Genomic DNA, 24,287 nt, shown 5'->3' with positions numbered 1-24,287 from the left:
TAAAATTATTAGTACGTTTTTTTTTAGAAAATTTTATATGGAAACATTTATTTATATTTAATGACATACAGTTTGCATTGCACCACTCTTCTACGCGTTTTAAATCGTCTTGAAGTAGTCTTTGGGAAATAATACTAGTAACTTTGGTATAGATTTTTAAGTCGTCTGCGAACAACAGAGCGTTGCAATGTTTGATGTGAGCTGTTATATCGTTAATGAATAATAAAAAAAGGATGGGGCCAATATGGGACCCCTGGGGAACTCCCGAATGCGCTATGTAGCTCATTGATGTGTAACCACCAACAACTACGATTTGTGAGCGGTTCAGTAGATAAGACGTAAACCACCTAAGAAGCGAACCGTGAATACCGACCCCCTGTAACTTAGCTACTAGAAGAGAATGACTAACTTTGTCGAAGGCGCTACTAAAATCGGTATAAATTGAGTCGACATCACATCTTTCATCTAGGGCATCCGCTATATCAGTAACATATTTAACCAGGTTTGTCTGAGTTGATCGACCGGTTCTGAAGCCGTGCTGACTTTCAGACAATAATGGTTCCAGGTAGTTTGTTAGCGTAGGATTCACTAAAGATTCAAACATTTTTGAAATGGACGACAGGATAGAAATAGGTCTGTAGTTACTAACGTCGCTTAAGTCACCTTTTTTGTGAATGGGTATAATCTTAGCTCTCTTCCAGACATCGGGAAAAACTCCTAATCGCAAGGACTTGTTGTATAACATACACAACGGAGGAGAGAGCGTATGGCCACATTTTTTATAAAATACGGTGGTATAGAGTCAGGTCCTGCAGATTTGTCGTCTTTAAGTTTTTTAATTTTAGTGGCTACTGTGTGTGGATATAATTTAGTAGCAAACATATCAACGCAAGAATTGCTTAAGAATAGTTACACTTGTATATTAAGATATGACACAGTGCTAGATAAAATAAAATATTACATCTATATATTTTAAAATGAAACGTGGGAAAAATATCTAACCTATCTTCTGGTAAAAACATTTTTTTTATTGATACGTGAAAACTACCAACTTTGAACAGATAGAAAATAAAATTTGACACTTTGAAAGTTAATGTGGAGAAGTGCACATAACTATTTTTTATTTGAAAATAATTGCAGCTTGATACATGCACGCGTTCATGAAAAAGGCCTTGACAGACAGCCGAATGGACAACAAAGTGATCCTATTAGAATTCAGTTTTTTTGTTTCCGAGGTACGGAACCTCAAATACTTTGATTATAAAGGCTTAGATCTTTACCAAAAGAACCCTAATTAAGTTCGCAGGCATTTATATTTAAAGAGATTTAAGCTGAAGGTCCGATCTCAAGGCCAACTAGTGGCAGTAACAAACCGAAGACATTTTATTTTAAGAAAAAAAAAATCAAAGATAAAGTTATACGATATAGTGATACAGAAACTAAAACGTGATATATCCACGTTCCGTGCAGTGAACGTATTCCATGTCTATATTACGTAATTCGATTTTTCTTATATCACAGACAACATTTACGATTACATATGCCTTGGTATACATGCATTTAAAAATAATTAAATTCGCTTCCCACTTACATCAAATATCACACAAAAACACACCAAAAGAACTATAATTTAGCCTAAGTGGGAAGGATATAAATGTCCTTGACTGTATGGACGTGCAATATACATTCACAAAAATGCTTTTCATTTTGTAGCTTTTATACTTAGTAGGTACTTTTTCTTGACTAGGTATCTCCTGATAAAGTTGACTTATCACGTAACCGTGGTGGGTAGAGTTCAAAAACAAAGATAGCTAATGAACTATGCACTCAATGTTTATAGCTTTAATCACTATGCATGTTGTGATTACAACATAACGTACTTTTTAGGATTCCGTACCTCATAAGAAAAAAAACGGAACCCTTACGGAACACTTTGTTTTCCGTCCGTCTGAATGTCAATACCGTTCATCTCAAAAACGTGTGAAGGTATCAAGCTGGTATTTATATCAAATACTCAAGCCTGTGATCGCTAAGTGCTGTGAAAAAATAAAACATCTAAACCAACGCAATCAAATAATACAACCGTTAATGTCGCAAATTTACGCAAATTTTACGACATTGGCAAGGGATTCAAAACCTACAGGGTACTTCCCGTCAACTTATTTAAAAACATATTCAAAATTATATAAAAGTAAATGATACGTTTACAGTAATCTAAATATATAGGAATTGTATTATTGTATGTTTGTACCGAATTAAATGAATAACTACTAAATAGATTTAAATCTTTCAAAAGAATGTCACCCTATCTACTTAAAAAGCTAAATTTTATCTATATTATTAATATAAATACGAATCAAACATTCGCATTTATATGATGGATGGATGTTTCTTAGAAGCTATCTTCATAACGTCTCAACATAATTCAATGACATTTGGCATAGATGTAGAAAATAGTCCAGAAGAACACATAGATGACAAATTAAAGTTTTTTCATCCCACGCGGACGAAGTCGCGAGCGACAGCTAGTATTATAAAATGTCTAACTGTAGATAAAACTAACTTGAATTGTAATAGCTTTTTATATAGACGATTATTCGACGCTAATAATAAATATTGTAACCGTCTATTTTCTTTTCATTTTCCTCTTTCATCATTCTTTAATCAGGACAAAAACTTTTTGCTTTTAATATCAAGGTGGTAAATAATTCCAGTTTAAAAACTACGACCTACTTTACAATTTCGCTTCTTACTATCGTACTAGTAAATTTTCATTAAAAAATATTAGCATTTTAATATCGTTTCATATTAAAGCCTAAATTTTATAAACTAGCTGTCAACCGCGATCTTGTCCGCGCGCAATAAAAAAAAAACTTAATTAGTAGCCTATAAGACTTCCAGACTATGTTCTACGTATTATTTTTTCCAAATTTCATTGAGATCCGTTTAGATGTTCTGGAGATACCTTGTAACAAACAACCATCCATATAAACATTCGCATTTATAATATTAGTGATATCAAAAGTTATTTTAAGAGAGCGGCCATTATAGACCACATTATAACATAAAATATTAAATTAAAAAAGAAATTGGTGTTGATTTTGAGTCATGGTGTCTAAATGACTCATGTATTCAAATTTTCAAACTAGGTTAAAGGGTGTTGTAAAATACATAAATCCTGACGATTTATACAATTTGTGTACAGCTGTACAGAAAAATATTATCTCTTTTTTATTTCAAGAGAATGAAAGAGATGGATATGTTTCGACAATAAAAATCTACCATTAAATTAGAACTCCAATCTCAATTGACTGTATATGCCTGAAAAGTATTATTAAAGGAAAAAAATATTTAAGATGCGTTCAGGATATCTCCCGCTAAAATTGTTCATCAGTAGATGTAAAATATACGTAAATATTTACTTAGTGGTATACATTGTTTTGCGTTACAAAATAATATACTAACATGAAGTAATGTTTAAAATAAATGATAAGATGAAGGTGATTCTGATTAAACAAAATGAAATACAACATTCTGTAGTCAAGCAACATTGTATGTAAGTGATAATTCGCTATCTCGCTTTTCATAGATATGACAAAACGAGATAGAAAGAAATTGCATGCGATCTTTGAATGGCATTGATTAATATAACCTGACCTAATTACATATGCACTGCGTTTAAGAATAAACAAAATATAGAAGCGATTATACCTAGCTACAGGATGTCCGAAAAAGACATATACAACGAAGGACCAACACATTGGCCAAATATTACAGCCATCTTGTATACATCTTATACAGGGTGTGGTTATATAGTTAAACACTAATCATACTGTAGCATGATCTACTATTCCGAACGTGTGCAAGCACGGTACAATGGCGTATGCGTAGAATATTCAATACGAGTCACACATAGCGTTTCATTGACCCTGTATTGTGTCATTTGTGCTACTTATGTTATTTCTAATTTAATATTGAATAATCTCTTCACATTCTAACCTAATTAAAATTACAGAAATTCCCTTAGTTTATATATATATATACACAATAATAATTGGAATATTAGCCTGTCTCTATTTACACATGACCCATAAAAGTCTTAAAGTTGGCAGAGATTGTTTAATTTTTATAAGAGTTTTTAAGTAATCTGGTTGCATAGAAACTAACCCCTATCAGTTTAACTTTAACATTGAATTTATAATATATGTAACGGTGTTTATATTAAAATCAATAAATAAACATTAACAGTGACTTACAGTTCCGCATGGTCACTGGATAATCCGCTATCCGAACCTGAACTGCTCAGTCCTCCGGTTTGCGTCACCCAGTCCGGTTCCAAATTGAAATCTGGCAGTGACTCTTCCAGAAAGTTCAATGAACCTTGATCTAGGGAGAAAAAATTCTCCAACAAGTCACCAGAAGCTTGCCAAGTGTCACTCTGAAACAAAATAAATATGCTTAGTACAAGAAAAAATAACTAGTTGGTACAAAACATCTAAATATGGATATACATATGCATAAGGGAGTGAATTCAGATATGACAGCTAATACAGATATATGGAGGAGAAATACATAATGTGCCAACCCTAAGCCTGATAATGATGATAAGAAAAAAATTATATAATTAGTTAAAATTGATATGTGTAAATTTTCAAGAATTCCCATTTTATATTTACTAAAATTTTATAATTTAAGAGGTTTTATAGTAAATGTACAATTTTATAAGTTCAACAAAAATTAACAATGTAATTTTTATTCCTTTAAAGTCTAGAACAATAAATCAACTTAGCGAAAAATTTAATATCAATTTACATAGGTGTTGCATAATCCAAAGCATTGTTTACTAATAAAGTTGTATATAAACAGTCTATGTCATGTACAGACAAATATAAACATAATATGTAAATCTTTATGTGATCTTCTCATGGTATATCTAATGCCTGGATGTAGCAAATACATTAAAACATTTTGCCACTGGTCAGATAAAGAGCAATGTCATTTAAAATCCTATTATTATGATGTTGTGAAAAACACAAACAACGGCAAAACTGTGTAAATAACTAAAATTGGCATATTATGGATCGTTAACCACAAAATACATTAAACTAAGAACATGTAATCAATTTGAGAACATCAACATGATTCAAGTTTATTTTCTTATTTCATTATCCTTGAATTAAAACAATAACGATGAGTTTCTGACATCAAAATCTCTGTATAAAATACATTGTTCATCACTATCATTATCTGTGATAAAAACACATAATATTTTCAACGGAGATTTTGGTCTCAGAAAATCACAGTTAGTTACTTGGAAATTGAATTCATCGCATTTACTCAAAATCCGTATTGATAATTTATAACCATGAGTTTTAACAGCTAAAAATTTATTGTTTTCAGTCATAATCTCTATCACAAAACCCAAAATAATAAGTTTTGGTACAAGTATTCTGGCAGATAGTTTTTTGGTATTACTGCCTTTTAAGTGATACAATTAGTTAGAATATTTCCTTGTATTTTCTATAAACAAATTAGTCAATGCTTATTAGTTAGTTAATGTCATATTAAGATTATTGTGTAATTATTTCAGTTATGGATTAGTTAATTATAATTATAAAATAATTAGTATTGCTCAGTAAAAGTTAATTACTAAATGAGATTATACTGATTTACAAAATATTATTGATAATTCATGACTCATTAAAAAAAAATATAATAAAAATTAAGATTAATTATATATTTAATCATCTAAATTTTGTCTGTTATTTACTTATTTGAAGTGTGATAGAAATTATAGTTGTTTATGATGCAATATTAACTAAAACATGACATAAAAATTATTTCATTTTAATAATTAAGCAGTAATTCATCCTTTGCTAAATAATATTTAAAGCTTATTTGTTACAAATATGCGCACTTAAGATTACTTTCATTTATTCTTATTAGATTGTAAAGAGAAAGGCAAATGCAAGTGAATGTTTCAGCATATCTGAATGTAAGGCTTTCCTGTTATATATAAGTATGATTCAGTATGTAAATAAGGCTTACTTATATACCATAAAGTTACTGTAATGATATAAATATTGAATAAACTTAAAATATAAACATTGTCATTGGTTGTAAAAAGTACAAAATTATGTTACAATGATAACTAATGTTAGATATATTAACATATTTACCTCAAGTAGAGACATTAGGTCTAGCTTTTTATCCATTTTTGAACTTTTATTGACATTTATGTTTCACCACAAATCCATCAACACAAATGATTCACTTGAATTATGTTAATGTGGAAAGAAATAAGCGAAAGGGATGAAAGTGTTGACCGACACACTCCTTGTATCACTTATAACCAGTCCTGTTACGTTAATATCGAAATGTAATCAACTGGCATATGGAAATGCAGCCGACCGCATGGTGCCTTGCTGGCACTCAAATACACTTGTTTACGTTGCGACAACCTCACGGAATACGCTGATATAGCACACTGTTGTACGTCGCGATCTACTTAATTACTGCAACCTTGCTACCCGATGGATAATTTGCTAATTAGATAAGGTACGACCCGAGGGCGCGTTGAAAAACACCGGCGAGCGAGCAACGACCGAGCCGAAAATGAAATGAACATGTAACGGTAAAAGTAGGAACACAAGTCCACGAAAGCTGTTCAACGAGGTCTGTTCGTCACGTAGAACGTTCATTGCTACACGGTACGTCTATTACAGCGCCCGCACTTTTACAATTTCAGACATTTCACTATTCGGCGCCACGATCCAATACGATTTTTACTCTTATCAGTACGCGATTGAAACGACCTTGTAAATGTGATACCAACCATTAATCCATCCGCTTGATAAAGATCCATCTTGTTGCTTTTTACATTAAAACATTCCTGTTCAGTAGTACTTGACAAACAATCCAAGATATTACTCATATCGTCATTAAAAATCACGATTTTTGGCTGCAAGTTTGCACTGAATTGAACATACTTTCACTTGGACAGATTTCATTATTGTACATTTGAGTAAAAACGTATATTGTGTGTTATAATAACATTTTGAATATTAAAACATTAATTTGCTTACAAGTTAAACAACAAAGTCACAATATGACATTTCTATAGTATTGCAACGTGGAAACAAAATGTCGTAACGAAAATAGTACACTCTTCTCAATCTGATTGGTGGATTTTAGTCGATAAAACAGCACATTTTTACGCCATCTATTAGCTGTAAATGCAATTAATTTAACTTATTACCCGCGCTAATCAAAACATGTTTCGAAATGAAAAACTTGAAAAAGAGTTTACACACTTTGCTCTTGCAGAGTTGAGGTAAAAATACATTATTTGAAAAATTTAAAAATAAATTACAGTATATTAACAAAACAAAACACATGAAAGGAACAACTAACAGGAACAAAACGGTTGAAAGGAAACGGCTTAGCTTCTACTTCATGCTAGACCCGGATGTAGCGCTGGATGTTGCGACGAAAAGCATCATCCTCGTACTCCTTGTTACAAGGTTTTAAATTTTGTTCAACACCGTTTTACTTTTCTTTGGACATCTAAGAAGAAGTCAGACACAAGTAGATTTATGTTTTGCCGCCCGGGCGAAGACAGGGTGGGTTGCTAATTTTTAATTATTTTTACTATAATTAATAAAAGCAGTAACTATGTAGTATTTAAATAAACCCGTGCATGTTTATGCTTTATTGTGCATTTAGCGTATTCACTAAATCAAATTCAGTTGACATCGATTCTCTCAATCAATAAAAGTAGACATTTATAACTAAAGACGTACATAAATGTAATATTAGTTTCTCTGAATAGTTATTCCCATTCATGTCAAGCAATTGTTATTGCTATAATCAACTCAGTAGCACTTGAAAGTTGAATAAGGGCTCGTGTATCCAACGGGGCGTCGAAATATCTCCGGGTATTGATTTTTTTCATTCCATTGAGCAAGAATAGGCGGATAAGAGGCTCGATGTGTGTATTTAACGCGCAACTTAACGGTACGTAAAATATCCAAAATAAAGACAAATTCGATATATTTAGAGTTTTATAAACTGTATAATTTTCCCGAATACCGTGTTTTGTAGTAAAATGATTGTATAAGATAGTTATTTCATAAGATTTAAAAAAAACAGACTAATATTTTTCATAATTTTTTATGTTTAATGGTAAGAAGGTTCTATGTAAGTGTATTATGACCTTAGTTGTGAGTTATGTTCTTCGTCATATAATATGTAGATGTAGAATTTATATGCATAATATTGTAACCGATACGTGAGGTAGATTTAGATTATAGATAGCCGGGATCAATGTAATCTCGGCTACTACCGCATGCATAACAATACCATCTCAATTTGAATACAGTAATTGGTCAACGTTACAGATAATATTGATGGCCAGTTATATACCAATTCCTATAAAACCTTTTTAGTGTATCTGGCCTTTAAAACCTGTTATTGAAGCTGGCTGTAACAAGATATCGGATGATTGAGCGAATTGCTTTCAAACCCGGAAGAAGCGAAGGATAAGGTCGGAAATACGATTCAATTGACTTTTTCCAATCCGATAAATGCTATAAGATGCGACCAATGAAGAACAGTTGTCGCTGATTTTTTATACTAGACGAGAAAACTAGCAAGCGGACACCTGATATCAATAAAATGGATAAGTTACCTATGTCCATAGACAAGGCAACAAGCCAGAGTTAAACGGGTTTATTACTTTTAATACAGAGAAGAGAGAATGTAAAGAAAAAAGATACTTCCCTTTTCTAGCCCTTTCCCTCCCATAAAGGGGAATATTACTAAAATTAGACTCTTATTTCTCTTCTTCAAGCCTGTCCTCTGTGAGGTTGTAGTAAATTACCGATCTAACGAGCTCATTGGGTAATAGAGTCGCCTCTATCCCGTCGCTTGATCGTGTTAGTCGTTTGTACAAGGGAAGAGAATTTAATTCAGGAATCAATATAAATGAGATTTTTTTATATTTTACGTTGGCAAACGAGCAAGCGGTCCTGAATCCACATTTGCAGTTGCCTACCTTTAATCGACGGAGGAGAGGAAGCATACAAAGAGAATATTTCCCCTTCCGATGCTTCACCTCCTCCAAAGCCCCCTTTCCATCTTTGCCCCATTCGTAAAGGGATGTCCTCTCTAAATGTTACTTGGAAACATTTAGAGAACAAATCATTAATGCGTCTCAAGTACAATGGGCATGGATAAAATATTAAGCAAGTAACTTGGGAACACGTAATCTTGTAAATCCCGTCTTATCTACCTTTAGGGACTTACAAATGTACGTACTACTATTCGCTTATTTTGTAATACCCTTTCAGACAAGCTCTTTGGAATTATAAAGACAATTTTTACTACAGATTAAATAAATATTCTTTTACCATTCGAAAGCTACATTGTCAACGAGTTACTTATATTTATTACTTTTTTTAATTATAGGTATATGAAAATCATCAATATGTTTTACCAACACGATTCTACGTAAGTATGCTTTATCATTCTGTTTTCGTGAAACCTTTTGTATGCTTCATAATATTACTGAGAGGGTTATAACAGCTTGCTCTTTACTATCTTCAACATATCAGTTTGAGAAATGATCCTTCGAGTTTCCACAGCCGATATATTCGCGCAAAAATATATTGTTATCTCTGTTTTTTAAAATAGTATAAAAGGATGCGAATATGTTTTTATTTTAATTTTTTAGATGTAAAACCTCATAGTCTTTGTGGTACTGGCCAAGTTTTGGCGGTTAATTTATAACGAAATACAGTTGAGTGAAATGACTTTTAGGTTATGTTTCTAATAAGGTAAGAATGTAATTGATGATTGCGCAATAAAAAAAAACAATAAGCTTAATAATTAACCTCTCCAAAGACTACGGTATAAAGATATAGTGTTATAGTTTGTATCCACGATGACTTAAAGAATTGGATTATGTTAGGTTAGTAATTTATATTGCTATTACTTTTGTTAAGGCGCACTTGAAGGCATTGAATAAGGTCAAATATGTTTTTTTTTAATATTTAAATTTCTGTTATTTGAACTGCAAATGTTTGTGGAAAATTATAATATGTTTCCAATACACGACATTTTTAATGACAGTCACAAGAATATATATGTAACAGTAAATATCACTTAAACTTAGCTACAAAGACGAAGAAATTTTCCTCAGTCCTCGAACACACATAAGAAAGACATAAAAAAGAAGAAATGAAAATAAATCGAGCCACTTCCCGGGTTAATGCCTCTCGTATCTGACTTTGACATTTAAATCTTTTTCTGATACAGCTTCCGTTTCATTGGGCAAAGGCCTGTTTGGCTGAATGCCTATTTTTTGGCAAAATATCATTCCTGATTTTCTGATATTGTGTTATCAATATTGGCAAACAATAGTGTCCTTTTGACATCAATTAAGTAGTTACTTGAATATTTCTTATAAACTGCTATATTTAATTTTTTATTTTTAAAGTTTTTATGGTCTACAAAACCTTGGCTACTTAATAATTAGTAAATATAGTTACTCCCCGACTTTGTTAATGTTTTCCGTTAAGCTTCTGTTATGTACAAATTCAGTAGTAAATAAATAGCTCTACCTAATTTAAAAAGGTCAGAAAAGATTACTTTTTGCGGTCCGTTTCCATTGAAGAAAGATGTGCACAAAAATACGAGATAAAAAAGAAGAGGGGCAGTGGAATTTATTTTAAAATTACGAATAAGTAAATTGTAGTTTAACCAACAAATTATAAAAGCTGTCAAAACAATTTATGTACCTATCGGTTATTCTCAATTTCAATTTGACGGTTGTCATAAAAACACTTCGGCCGACATCCCTTGTTTCTGTTCTATGGAAATATTATGCGAAGCAATTTGTTGGAATCGATTGCCTTGAAATTTATCCTTTGGAAAATGTTAGGTAAATATACTTATTCTGTTTAGTGGTTTTCGCTTTAACGCATCAAGGCTTTGAAAAAATTGCTTACTTATTTACTTTAAAAATATAAATACATATATCAGTTCATTGAAGCTAAATTTTTTTGACATTTCTTTAAAAGATTGTCTTTTCTCAATTTTTTTTTCAAACAAAAACTTTTTTTTTTACATTCAATAGGGGAAAAATCCGAAAGCTTCAAGTAGATGGCACTGGCCGCAAAAGACGGCTATCATCTGTCATTATAAAAAAAGAAAAATATTTTCCCTTTTCATATTTTGTCATTAATCATTTATGAACTTTCATTAAAAAATCTTATTTTAAAATTTTTTGAGTGTTTGGCGGAACTCTATGTTGGCTACAGTCCACATAATACTTTTTATTTTGTAAATAAAGTGAAATGTTTTTTGTATATCCGTAGTACATTTATTGTTTCTGTCACTCTTGATCCTGCCGACATCTGTAGAAAGCAAAAGGCATTTTTTCCTCCCATTATTCACCTTACTTCGTACCGTCATTTTCCACAGCCTTAAGACCAGTAAGTACATAAATAAATTGCCATCTCTCTATTTCCCTTTGATAAAACAGAGATAAAGATAAGTATGCCAGCAGTGAAATCCACCGTTGTATACATTAAAACCTCTTTGTAAAGATCTAAATGTATCCTTTAGTTATGTGCGCGTCGTAGCGTCACAATACGTTTATTACAATGTTTTTAGGAGCGAGAAATGTCTGTGGAGATCGTAGGAAATGTAGGGCAGCCACAGAACGTCGCTGCCAATGGGCGACAATGAGAGACGTACTAAGGCTGCTTATACACGACGTACGGCACGCGCGTTTCAGCACAAGTACTTTAGTCTCACGCAACTGCCGCGTACAAAGACCGCCCCAGTTCAAAGCGCACAATGAGTAAATAAGTACTTACTTAGTCTTAAACATAATACAATTATCCCATCTGCGGTTCCTCTGGTATTGCTGATGTACATGGGCGTCGTTGAACACCTCGGTGTTCTCGCTGCTCGTTTGCCCCTTCTGTTATAAAAAAAAAACAAATTGTGTATTTTAATGTCTTTGTTGTACGATATTTATTTATTAATTTTCGGTCAATGTCAGCCAGTAATAAGTGATATATTTTACCGTAATCATCATATATCTATAACAATTTACACCCACATTCATACAGAATCGTCGTGCTTTCCTTAGTAAAAAAAAGGAATTGTAAACTTTTTATTTTTTGAAGTCATTTAAAAATCGGCTCTGCCTGATCAGAATATTTATATTTCTGTGTGTGTACTCACCTTTATGCGAGCTCTGAGCTAGATTTTACGGCCGTACCTATATATTTTGCGGTTATGAGACTTTTATGCTAAAACTCGTTTCATAGCTTTCATTTGAATATCAAATTTTATAATAATTAGATAATAATATACATAATTATGATTCGATGACATATACCGATTTAATTTAAAATACTAATGTATTAAAAAAACAAATTATGCTTCATTAAGCAGTAAGTAGGCTTGTCTCTGTTTTAAACTAGGTCAAACTATAAACACATTATCAGAAACACTGTACAGTATTTACAAAAAAAAATGTTTTATTTATATCTCATTATCTTATTTATATCTGTTATAAATGCGAAAGTTTAGATGTACATATGTTTGAAGGTATCTCCGAAACGGTTAAATGGATCTTGATGAAATTTGGCACAGATATAGAACATAGTCTAGAAGAACACATCTGCTACTTGTTAAGTTGTTTTTTAATCCCGAGCGGCCGGAGTCGCGGGCGACAGCTAGTTTATATATAAAAACATATCGAAGTTCATATCGAAAGTTTTAAGGTAATTAAAAAAAATACAGTATTTTAAATTATTAATTGTATTATGAATTATTCCGGTAACGATTTAAAAGTGATTTTTGACGGTAAATCGTTCTAAATTAAATCAGTGGTAAAGTTAATCAAATCTCCCTCAAATTGAATTTCGAATCGATGTGCTCAGGAAATTGCTTTTTAAACCCTTCAAAATATTCGTGAACTGATGTGAATTTATAATTTTCATGACGTTTTATACCAATGGATGATTTTAAAATAGCAAAGACCAAACTAGGATTAAAAACTCAAAAATATTGCGTAAATTTTTATAGCGTCATTTATTAAATTGAATATCAAAATAACAAATATAGTAATTAATTTAAAAAAATGCTAAGGATTGAATTTATGTCTCCAATAGTTCACATCACGATAGTGTATAAGTTATATTTTAAGATATAAGATTTCTGAAGTTTAAATTTATGTTACATTACTTAAAAATAAAAATTCAAATATTTATTCGTCCCGAATCTTTCGCCTTGCCGAGGTTAATCCCTTTTCGTGGGGCAGAGCTTTTTGCAGTACTCTTTGTAAGAATTATGTTTAACACAGCCATTTTCAAAGCGCGATAAAAAATTGTATTGGCAATATATTTATTAGATTTCCTCTCTGTTATATTCTGATGAGACTTTTGCACGTTTAATAAAATTAAGTATCTGATAAAATAAAAAAAAACCCGAGTAATCTTACTAATATTATAAATGCGAATGTTTGGATGGATGGATGTTTGTTTGAAGGTATTTTGACAACGGCTGAATGGGTCTCTGATATTTGGCATAGATAGAACATAGTCTGGAAGAACACATAGGCTACTAATTAAGTTTTTTTTATTAAAAGAAAACCGTATTCCGTGCGGACGGTGTCGCGGCTGACAGCTAGTTTTACTTATAACATGGCGGACACCAACGAAAACCAAACGATTGACAATTTTTTTGACAATAATTATTCATATTCGTTCAACCATTCAGGTATAGCAAGTTACAAACAAAATGAAAATCAAATATAAAACTATTATGTTTTACTATTTCCTATATTTACAATATTTCTAACAGATTAAAAACGTATTTAACAAATAAAGTTAGACTTAAATGTTAGTTTTATATAAAATGGGAAGCTTAAATCGTTGGCCGCGACGATTATATACATCTGTGTGTTTGGGTGGCTTCCGGGGGGGATAAGGGTGGGTTAGGGGGTTATTTCAGGGCCCAATTGCTTTCCAAGGCAAGGAAGCAGCGTGTTATAATGATATAATTCCGAGTAACATTGTATTTTACGGTCAGACCGTGAAACACGCGTGTGTAAAAATTGTATTTCAGTTATTTTATGGCTTTGAAAGCAGACATTTGTAGGCGCGTACGAAATAAATAGAATATTGGAAGACGATACAGAGGTGTGAATATTTGAAGTACATAAATAACGTTTATGTATTAATTATATACATACTATATACATGAATCGATCATGTTTAAAAATATTATATTTACTTAATTGGTTAAAGTAAAATAACTTTATTGTTAAATCTTAATCTTAGAGAGTGTTTACAAAATTTTGTACTATGAAGAGCTTTTAGTTTTGATCCATAATCCGGTGTAAAAATTCTTTTGATGGAAGCTTAACAATTTTTAAAACTGCGCCACTCAAGTGGCCAAAGTAGGAGCGAAAATATTTTTTAATTAATAACTTGAAAAAAACCGCAGGAAATATTTTAGAAGCCATATAAAATAAATATTCGGAAATTTTCTTGTTTATAACTAGCGTATATAATTTATCATACTGTAACGCCATCTAGTAGCGATTTTCTTCGTTAATAACTTTTTTCGACGACGAAAAAATATTCCTAAAAATTTTGTTTTATGAATACGACTATTCTATTTATAAAAAAAACTTTCTTAGAAATATTGACTTTGATTTTGAATTTATTTTCACAACAAAATGGAGTTCCCCTGTTTAATTAGGTATGTACTATATAATTTTCGTATTTTGTTCCAAATCAAATCTCATTCCAAGCATTCCTACACAACATATTTCTTGCAAGAAAATCAGAGCGCGTTTACCCTTACAAAACATAAAACAGGCCACGTTTCAGGTGTGTAACAATATAGACGATCCCTCCCCAAGTTTGAACAAGATAGGCGATAAAAAATAAGAAATCTGAAAACGTGCAGTCTGTGTATATTAGATTACATGTGTTATATTGAAGTGCTTCTATTGGTTTTACTTTGCAACATTATTACTTTATGGTTTACTAGCTTTAGGCCGCGACTTCGTCTGCGCAGAATTTAAAAAATATGTAGGGTTAAGTGGTCAAATAAATCAAATGTGTCCCACGGGAAGCATAGACAAGGATCATAGCCTATATGTTCTTCCAGACTGTGTTTTACATCTATATACCAAATTTCGTATTATTAATAATAATAAGAATATCTATCAAGTTGTGGATTAGTAACAACTATAAAAAACAAAAAAACCTGAGTATTTGGCCAAATTTACCAAATAATATTTCACTTGTCAAAATCATTCAAGTGGTTTAGGCAATAAAGCATATGAAAATGCGCAAAACATTGCTCTGTTAATCATGCAAACAAGACAAATGGATAGTTAGGAAATAGTAAAAAGCTTGTAATACAAACATATATGAACATTGCGTAAATCGAATTCGTGAAATTACTATCCATTTTGTAGATAAATTGGTCGCAGCTTGCAGCCTGAACATGCTTCATTGTTATTGCTTTTGATTAATTTGTAATGTTGGTATGTGTTTTTAATCTTTTCACAAACACCTGGCGATGTACTATATCTACTGGATTATATTGTGACAGGATTAATTTAAAATATAACAGATGTGTTTTAATTAAAGCCACATAAAATCTCTTTTGTATGCTTTTTATAAATGCATTGTGTTTTCATGTCATGATAAAATAAAACATTTTGGACTACTATGGTACAGTTACCAACCGTGTAAATATTACTGTACTTATATAACGAAAAAAAAAATTTCGTATAAAATCTTGCATCTTTGGATGTCACAATATCATATCATACAAGTAAGTCAATCAGTAAAAAGATGTCACTATTCTAAGACTAGCTGTCGCCCGCGACTCTGTCCGAACGGAATTAAAAACTTAATAAGTAGCCTATGTGTTCTTCCAGACTATGCCTTACGTCAAATTTCAGCGAGATCCATGCAGTCGTTCTGGAGATACCTTCAAACAAACATCCATCTAAACATTCACATTTATAATATTACTAACAAGTAATATGTTATTAAATTGCTATGTGACAGAGACACGCCTTTCAAAACTTTTCCACTTCCTTTACTCTGAATAAATCATGCTTTTATTATGTGAATATTTTTTTCGGTGAAGAAATATTTTTCCGAGTAACTTTTCCATTACGAAAACAACTATATTTTTCATAAGAACATAAAAGTTATGAAAACGTTATTAGTTGTCTACTCTTGAAATTTCCTGAAAAGTGGGTCTAGTAACCACTTCGTTTGTCATGTATAAATAAAACTTTTTATGAGGGGACGAAAAGGTTTTGGAAATGCAGGCGACACTCAGAGTCGGTAATGGTGACTTTAACACATTTTTATTGCAAAATTCTCTTACTAAATCCACATTGAGTAATTCTGATGTCTCTTAGAGACAAATTAAGAACTTAAGAACTCAGAGTGACCATTAAGATGAGAGTCACCAGAAGATCCACAAGCATAGTCTATGTGAATGTTTGTTTTTATGTAATAATTGAATAAAATCAAGAAACCTAACTTTTAGTAATGCTTTGTTCACTTATATCGATCTTGTTGAATCTTACTTCTTACTGATATAAATGCGAATTGTTTGAATGTATCTTCAAAACAGGTCAACGATTGTGGATGAAAATTTACACGGCTGTAGAACATAGTCTGGAGGAACACATGAGCTTCTAATTAGTTTCTTTATTACGTGCGGATGGAGTTGCGAGTGATAGCTGGTTTACAATAAACATGAAGCTACAAATGGATTAATAAAAGATGAAATATTCCTGGACTCGGCAGGTTACACTCGGATGCATAAAAAATGCACACAACCCTTGGGAGTGTTCGTACAATAAATATGTCTGCTCTTTGTATACAGTTACATGCAAATTGGTAATAATTTAAAATGCTGGTACGAGATACTCTCTTGGATTCCCTATAGTTTTAAAATAGATAAAGTTTTATGTCTTATGCTAATGTGTTTAAGGTTATAATTAAAATGGAATATTATTAAGTAGTTTTCCCACCTTACAATGGTAGAGCCCGCTTTAACATCTTCGAACGAATTGGCCGGTTATCCCAGTGCAATACCACGACCACACAGAAGATAGGCGTCAAGTGGAAACAATTCCGCGTTTCGTCTGATGAGTGTGCGCCGCGTGGGCTTAACTTTAGCCCTCTTTCCCGTCCCATCCTTTTTTCTTATAAGGAAAGAATGGCAAGTGGAAGTGGATTTTATTGTGGATTTATGGAAGGGAAAATATTCTATTTTGTGCATCCCCTCTTCTGTCGATTAAATGTAGGCAACTGTTGGTTTTCTAATATGTCGTAGTTTGGTGAAAAGAATGCAACTATACTGATTCCTTTAGTTATCGAGTTCATTCATATTGTTGAATAGTTTCTTTGTGTCATTGTTATTGTTAGAATATTTATATTAATGTAATTTTAAATATGTTAACGATAAAGCTTCCTGTTTTGATTTAATGACTGATCTTACTGTCTTGCATTGATGACTGACATACTAAACATACTAAGATGATAGAAATACGTAAATTCTTTTTTGTCATTATAATATCAATTGGTATAGTAGTTACTGTGCCTATTCAATGCAAAGATAAAAACTTGATTAATAGCCTATGTTTTCTTCCATACTATGTTCTACATCAATGCCAAATTTCTTTGAGATTCATCCAGCCGTTCTGGAGATATTTTCAAGCAAACATCCATCCTTGCATCTATCTAAACATTCGTATATATATTAGTAAGATAATATGGATCGGTTCAGTAGTTTCGGAGCCTATTCAATGCAAACATACAATCAAATTTTCATTGTATATTTATGATATTAAAATTAAAAAGGTAGTAAATATTTACTACCTTTTTAATTTTAATATCATTATTCTTCAGAAGAATAAAAAGTAGTACAGGCTGTGCCGAACTCGTGTAGTGAAAAAAAAACTTAATCTATGTGTTCTTCCAGACTTCTACATCTATGCCAAATTTGCGTAAGATTCGTTGAGCCGTTCTGGAGACTATTGATCCATCTATTTCGCATTTATAATGTTAGTAATATAACTCAAAATCTCTTGTACAGAAACATCAAAGTGAGACTGAATAAACGAATAGTATTAAGATATTATGTTATTAAGGCCTTTTTATTAACGCTCTGTGAAATTAGTCCTTAATTAAATTTTCTTTGACGGCTACATATCAAAAGAAATTTTAATTAAATTTATTATTCACAAAATATGTTAGGAATGATCGGATGAATTTTTCTTCGAATAATATTTGTACTTCTTTTATAAGTTTTGTCTTTTTTTTAGTTTTTTTTGTATGTTGAGAAAACAGATAATATAAACTAGATATAACTTTTTTTCTAATCGTCATCTTATTAATATTATAAATACAGATGTTTGGATGTATGTTTAGGTGGATGGATGTTTGTTAGAAGGTATCACCAGAACGGCTAATCTAATCTCTGTTGAATTTAGGATACATGTAGAACACAGTCTGGAAGAACACATAGGTTACTAATTAACTTTTTTTTTAATTCAGACTGTAAAATAAATAATACAGTAGCAAGCAGTTAGGCTCGTATTAAAATAGTTTACAGCCGCTTGTTCGGAACATTTCCCGTGAGATAGCAGTTTTGCTGGAAACTTTGCAGTTCTATTTGACAAATTCGAGTTCGTCTAGCGGAAAGAGGAAGGCAAAAGTTCTACTTAGCAGCGCGTAACTCGATGCATAAGTATGTTACCGTAAAATTGATAAAAAATATGTTTATGGGATTATATCTTGTAAAATTTAATTAATTATAATGTCATTAATGGGATTGGAATATGACCGTTTTACAAGTTTACGGTGGCATTATGAATACTTAGTTTGATGAACTAACTCTCAACGTGACATGTATGTAATTATCTGAAGTGTGTCTGGCAAAGGACGTTAATATCAAGCATGGTTTTTTAATATTTTAATTTGAATTCAGGGTTTCTGAACGGCGAAAGTGCGTTGAATGAAAGAAGATATTCAAACATTATTTACGTTATATTTTAGATATAGGTATGCGAATATATTTTTATTATATGTGCCCAAATATAGTTAATATATTGGTACGATATATATATGATGTAGTTACAAAAATTTGTGAGAAAATCTGTTGCTATAGCATATATTAAATTGCTTATTCTTTCCTATTTAAAAATAATTGTATTCGACCCATTTAAAAACCTAATATTATTTTTTTTTATATAAATCATATTCAATTATTTCAGGGCATTTCGAAATTATATTACATTTTATAAGTATAACTTATAAATTTATTTCCCTTTTCGTTTCTGTGGAAGTTTTTACGTTCACCCGAAGTGGAAAGAAAAGTCTGAATTTCAATGGGTTAATTTTAACTTCAAGTTTAAAAAAAGCTCCTCTCGTAAAATTACCGAGCTTGGATTATTGTACGACGAAGAAACGGCTGCAGAAAGCACTCTGGTGGACCTAAATAATCTTACAGAAAAAAACCCGTCGAAAAAACTGCACTCTGACGTCACTTTTCACAATGTAAGCTAGTTTTGACATCTACGACAAAGTAATCCAAATGAAGCTAAACATTTAGTTATAGTTAAGAAAGGTTAATAAAATAACCTTAAAATTTTTGACAAGAATAGCGAATAGACTAAATTAAACCACAAATATTAATTTAATCTATTATTACTAAACAATAAATAATATAGGTAACAAATTGATTAATTAAACTTCGCCTAAGATTCAAACAAGTCAAATTTTTGTCAGGAGGGCAAATTTTTTTCAAAGGTACACTGCTAACATTAGCGCCAAAATGGCGAAAATCAAATAAGCACAAAATATTCCGTCATATAGCAATTTATAAAAGTCAGTGGTCCATTTCTTGACGGCCTCCTGTATAGTGCATTGATAATTTCGAAGTGCAAAATGTTTGATTTGTATTTTTCTCCAGATAGGGTTGCCAGGTCGCCATACCTAATAGTCGGACAGACTAGCTAGGTTAGTAACCTACATCCAGCGACCACTTTCATTTGCGAAATGTAAAAAGCCTAACAAAAGCCGGACAATCGTTTATTTTCGCCGGACACGCAATTAAAAAGCCTACCTATATCCGGCTTTATCCGGAGGCATAGTAACACTATCTCGCAAAGAGACACAAAGTCACATTTACGTTATTGTTTTATCCCAACTAGTATGAGTCTTTTGGTTATAGTTGGTGAAGACTTTTGGTCGTATGAGCTTCTAGATGCGTTGTACCGCTAGACGTTAAATAAAGTCAAAGTGTTAAATCACGTTACATTTGCCTTAACATCTTGCACACAATACGTTGTCCGACTTTGACCCATAATTAACATACAGCCGTCAAAGAAGTTACCGTTATAGTTAGTCGCTCAATTACATTAGTGCAAATTAAACTAAATAATATGGCAACACACAACAGTTACATATTTCCTTATTGAAATGTTAACAGGATCAATTACCCCAAATGAGATCGAAGAAAAACAGTAAAATGTATTTTGGAAAAGAATACTTGTAGATTTAGTTAATAATTACTTTTTAATATAAAATTTAAGATTAAAATTATATAACTGAGATGTTTTCCAACAGTCTGGCTAATGAGAAGCGTATAAGTATCAGATTAATTTAACAAGACCTACTTACTTAAAGTATTAAGTTAATTGCTTGATACTTACTTCATAAGTAAATTTGTTTTGCCCAAAATTATTACTGGAACCCTTCAATACTGCTATTTAATTTACTACGAAATTCAAATAAGGCAAAAATTATGGAATTTCGCAGGAAACAAGTTCTAAATATTTATTATTTTATTTATTATGCTTGATACGGCCGTTTTCGGGGAAATGTTTTAGATATGGCAAGCCCACGCGGTCCCGTACAGTATAACATTCGAGCGACCGAGCTGAGAGCAAGAGCAGGCAAGCAAAACCGAATCAGTCAGCATCACGCGCCCGAGCGAGGTGGTCGCGTCTACGCTGCCTTCGTTCGCAATAATCACGCGCTATTTGACAGTCGTGTAGTTGAATATGACATTAGTGTGTCAGGGTGTACACAGTTGAAGCTTATTGCCTAGTATGTGTTGTTATTACTTTTGATTTGTTACGTTAAATGAAGTTAGATGTACAGTGAAGCGGGATATGAGAGGTTAACGTTCGTCACAACAGCGCCGACTCTCACCGGCGACTATTGTCTAAGCGCCACGGAATCTTTGGTCCTTCCCATCGGATTTCATCGAAGAAACGTCCGCCTTAGAATAGGCCCCTACGCGAAATTCTTGAGTATGCATCAACTCGCAACGTAAACTGTTTACACAACGATTTGGTGAAGATAAGATAAATAAGTATGTCTATAAAGTATAGTTTTAGTTAAATGGTGTGTTAGTGCATAAATACAGCGCGTTATGCGACGATAAATGCGGAAAGAGTAAAAGCGTGTCAACATGCCAACATAGTTCTACATAAACATTGAAAAAAATAGTGTTTTGTAGGCTTTGTATGTATTTTACTTATTGACGTTGATATATAACAAAACAAGTATTAAATTAATTTGCGTTAACATACAGAATTAAGCCATTTCACTAAAATACCTTTCAAATTTCAATACTTTACGGGAGTAAATCAAAAATGCTTTAACTATGCGTTTTCTAAAATCAAACATAGAACTATATGTCAGTCTGTTAACTATGCCTTGTAAATTGTTACCTGAACAGCAAACTAAAATTTCCCTAATCCTGTTTAAAATATGCGAATATTGAACATTGGTCTGGTTACTAGATTATTCAGGCGGATTAAATAAGTGCAAATAAAATTAATTACTTGATTAATCATCTAGTCTTGCGTTCTTGATCGACCAAATTAAATAAGTAATTACAAAATAAAGTTTCGTTTTTTACTAAGTCTTAATTTACGAATTTTATAAAAGTTGAATTAGTTTTAAAGCGAGAACGTCAACACAATTTGCAATACCGACGAGTAATTGCGATGTTATTGACAAACAAAGAGTACCAATCGTAGAATAACAAAACAAACATGCGCCAATAATTATAAACAAAACGGTTAATGATACTAATTATATTAAGATAAAGTCTTCATGTAATTTTTTCCTAGTTGTTTTGTTCTCGTGTTACAAATGAACAGCGTAAATATTGAGATGCATATATTATCATCATCATCATCAGCCCACTATACGTCCCCACCGAGGATCTCGGAGCCTACCCTAAGTTAAGGATGATTAGACCATAGTCAACCACGCTGGCCAAGTGCGGGTTGGTTGACTTCAAAAATATCTTTGAATTACTTCTCAGATATGTGCAGGTATACATATATACTTTACGCTAAATGTCTTAATTTTCAAAATGTTTTTTCGTGAAATAGTTTTTCTCATATATTAACCATCCCTATTACAGTTTTATTTCATACTAGCTGTCGTCCGCGACTCCGTCGGCGCGAAATAAAAAAACGTAATAAGTAGCCTATGTGTTCTGACAGACTATGTTTTATATCAGTGCCAAATTTCATCAAGATCCGTTGAGTCGTTCCGCAGATACCTTCAATAAAACATCCATCTAAACATTCGTATTTATAATATTACTAAGATTTATTAAAAATGTTCACAAAATAACGCACAATATTTTGGTGTTCCTTTGGAATGTTACTCAAGCATTGATAAAGTCTATCTTATGCTTATCATTTTGTGATACTGTCTTTGTGTATTATACTCCTTATTTTGAGTTCACTGAATAGGAAAAATGTCGTCCGGTATCTATACAATCTTTAAAAGCAAAATTATTCATTACAGCTAGTCTCTCAGAGAAAGCTTGTGCTCTTTGTTCATAACCTTTTTTTAGTCTGTGCAATTGTTGACATCTGTCAAATTTTAAATTCTTCAAAAAATATAATTGCAGAGATGTTAATGTTATTAAAATCAGGAAATAATGAAAATCTCAAGGTTAATCCAATTATCAGGTCCTCGATACAGATTATAAATGTACTTGGATTAGTAAAATGTAGATTATAAATGTGGGATAAGCTTTCATACGACTATAAAGAGCAGTTCTCATTATGTTGATGTATTGGAGCATAGCTCAATATGTTCCCGTAGGACTGCTCATTACTTTCATATTTACACTACGCCTATGTTTGTTGTTCAATTACGTACAGTTGCCATGTGCATGAATAATTAGCTTGTGCTTAGTCCGCATTTATCAGCAACAAGGGGGTAATATTTTTGCGTGTACATGTGGATTGATATAGACCAATTCGATTAAAACACCCTGTAGGTTAAACGAATCGATTTTGACGAGTGAGGTGTCATTCGATACGTATTCTTTTCCTGTGTGAGATAGGTCACATCCCTGAGGGACATACGGTCAGTCGTTTTTAGTTTAAAAATAAATATTGTTAAGGTAAAAGCGCATTGCTCCACTCCTCGTTTACCCGGCATCGTCCTTGCACGGATGGACGGCGCGCGGTCAATTTGATGGCGTGCGGACCTCTTGCTCACGCCTCGGGAACCACGCGCCGTCCACTCGTGCAAGCGAGAACGAAATATCGTTTTGCTAAATAATTTATATCGTTATCTCGACCCATAGCCGAAGCCGAGGCCAAACAAGTGAAGGAGTTGACGAGTCGGCGTTAACCTTTATTCAGTTTAATTTTCTCCAGATCTTGCTGGGTGTAAAAGGCGTGTAGGATACTCCAGGGAAACGGAATGTCGTAAAGATAAAAGCATCACGCTCGTAAAGCAGAAAAATGTGCAGATATTACTGATTTGTTCATATTTTTTATATAACAAAATAAATGGCCCTCATTCTCTGTCTGTTTGAACTAGATAAAAGTACGACATGGATTTTTATAGCTTTTACAATAAAATAGATTTATTCACGAGGAAAGCTAAGATATTGGTTAATCGTGTTTAGATTAACTTTCTTGTGGTTTTTTCAAAACTGATAAAGCAATTTTTAAGTATGCAGTAAACAGTCTAATCGGCTTTATTAAATACAGTAAAAGGTTAAATTTCACGGAAGCTTAAAGAGATAAACGAAAATCAATATTACGTAAAAGACAAAAATATATTCTCATAATAAATCTACATTAAAAGACCATTCAACGAGTCTGAGTGCGGCATTAAGAGTTCTTAAGCTTCTATTTTAAACTTATTTCTGCCCTTTTTATTTAATCC

The 24,287-nt window shown here is 32.1% G+C and overlaps 2 protein-coding genes across 11 annotated transcripts in view; one reads left to right on the top strand and one right to left on the bottom strand.

Annotated features, from left to right (window-relative positions):
• The window catches only part of LOC106119457 (uncharacterized), a 19,707-nt gene extending 12,585 nt beyond the window's left edge, over positions 1–7,122 (bottom strand). For 3 of the 5 annotated variants that reach the window (XM_013314452.1, XM_013314453.1, XM_013314454.1), the window contains exons 1-2: positions 6,836–7,122; positions 4,257–4,438 (exon numbers count right to left, since the gene is read on the bottom strand). In XM_013314452.1, coding sequence (XP_013169906.1) covers positions 4,257–4,438; positions 6,836–6,934 — 281 coding nt within the window. In that variant the 5' untranslated portion in view covers positions 6,935–7,122. Of the gene's footprint in view, positions 1–4,256; positions 4,439–6,179; positions 6,771–6,835 lie in introns of those variants that run through there. The other 2 variants (XM_013314455.1, XM_013314456.1) reach the window with 2 other exon arrangements.
• Positions 7,123–21,013: 13,891 nt separating this feature from the next.
• Positions 21,014–24,287, top strand: part of Fur1 (Furin-like protease 1) — a 71,317-nt gene continuing 68,043 nt past the window's right edge. For 3 of the 6 annotated variants that reach the window (XM_013314345.1, XM_013314341.1, XM_013314342.1), the window contains exon 1: positions 21,016–21,179. The gene's annotated coding sequence lies outside the window, so the exon portion shown is untranslated. The other 3 variants (XM_013314346.1, XM_013314343.1, XM_013314344.1) reach the window with 3 other exon arrangements.

The sequence above is a fragment of the Papilio xuthus genome, unplaced genomic scaffold (assembly GCF_000836235.2).
Source record: "Papilio xuthus unplaced genomic scaffold, Pxut_1.1 DF827461.1, whole genome shotgun sequence".
Lineage (NCBI taxonomy): Eukaryota > Metazoa > Arthropoda > Insecta > Lepidoptera > Papilionidae > Papilio > Papilio xuthus.
This window is presented reverse-complemented; position numbering and strand designations above follow the sequence as displayed.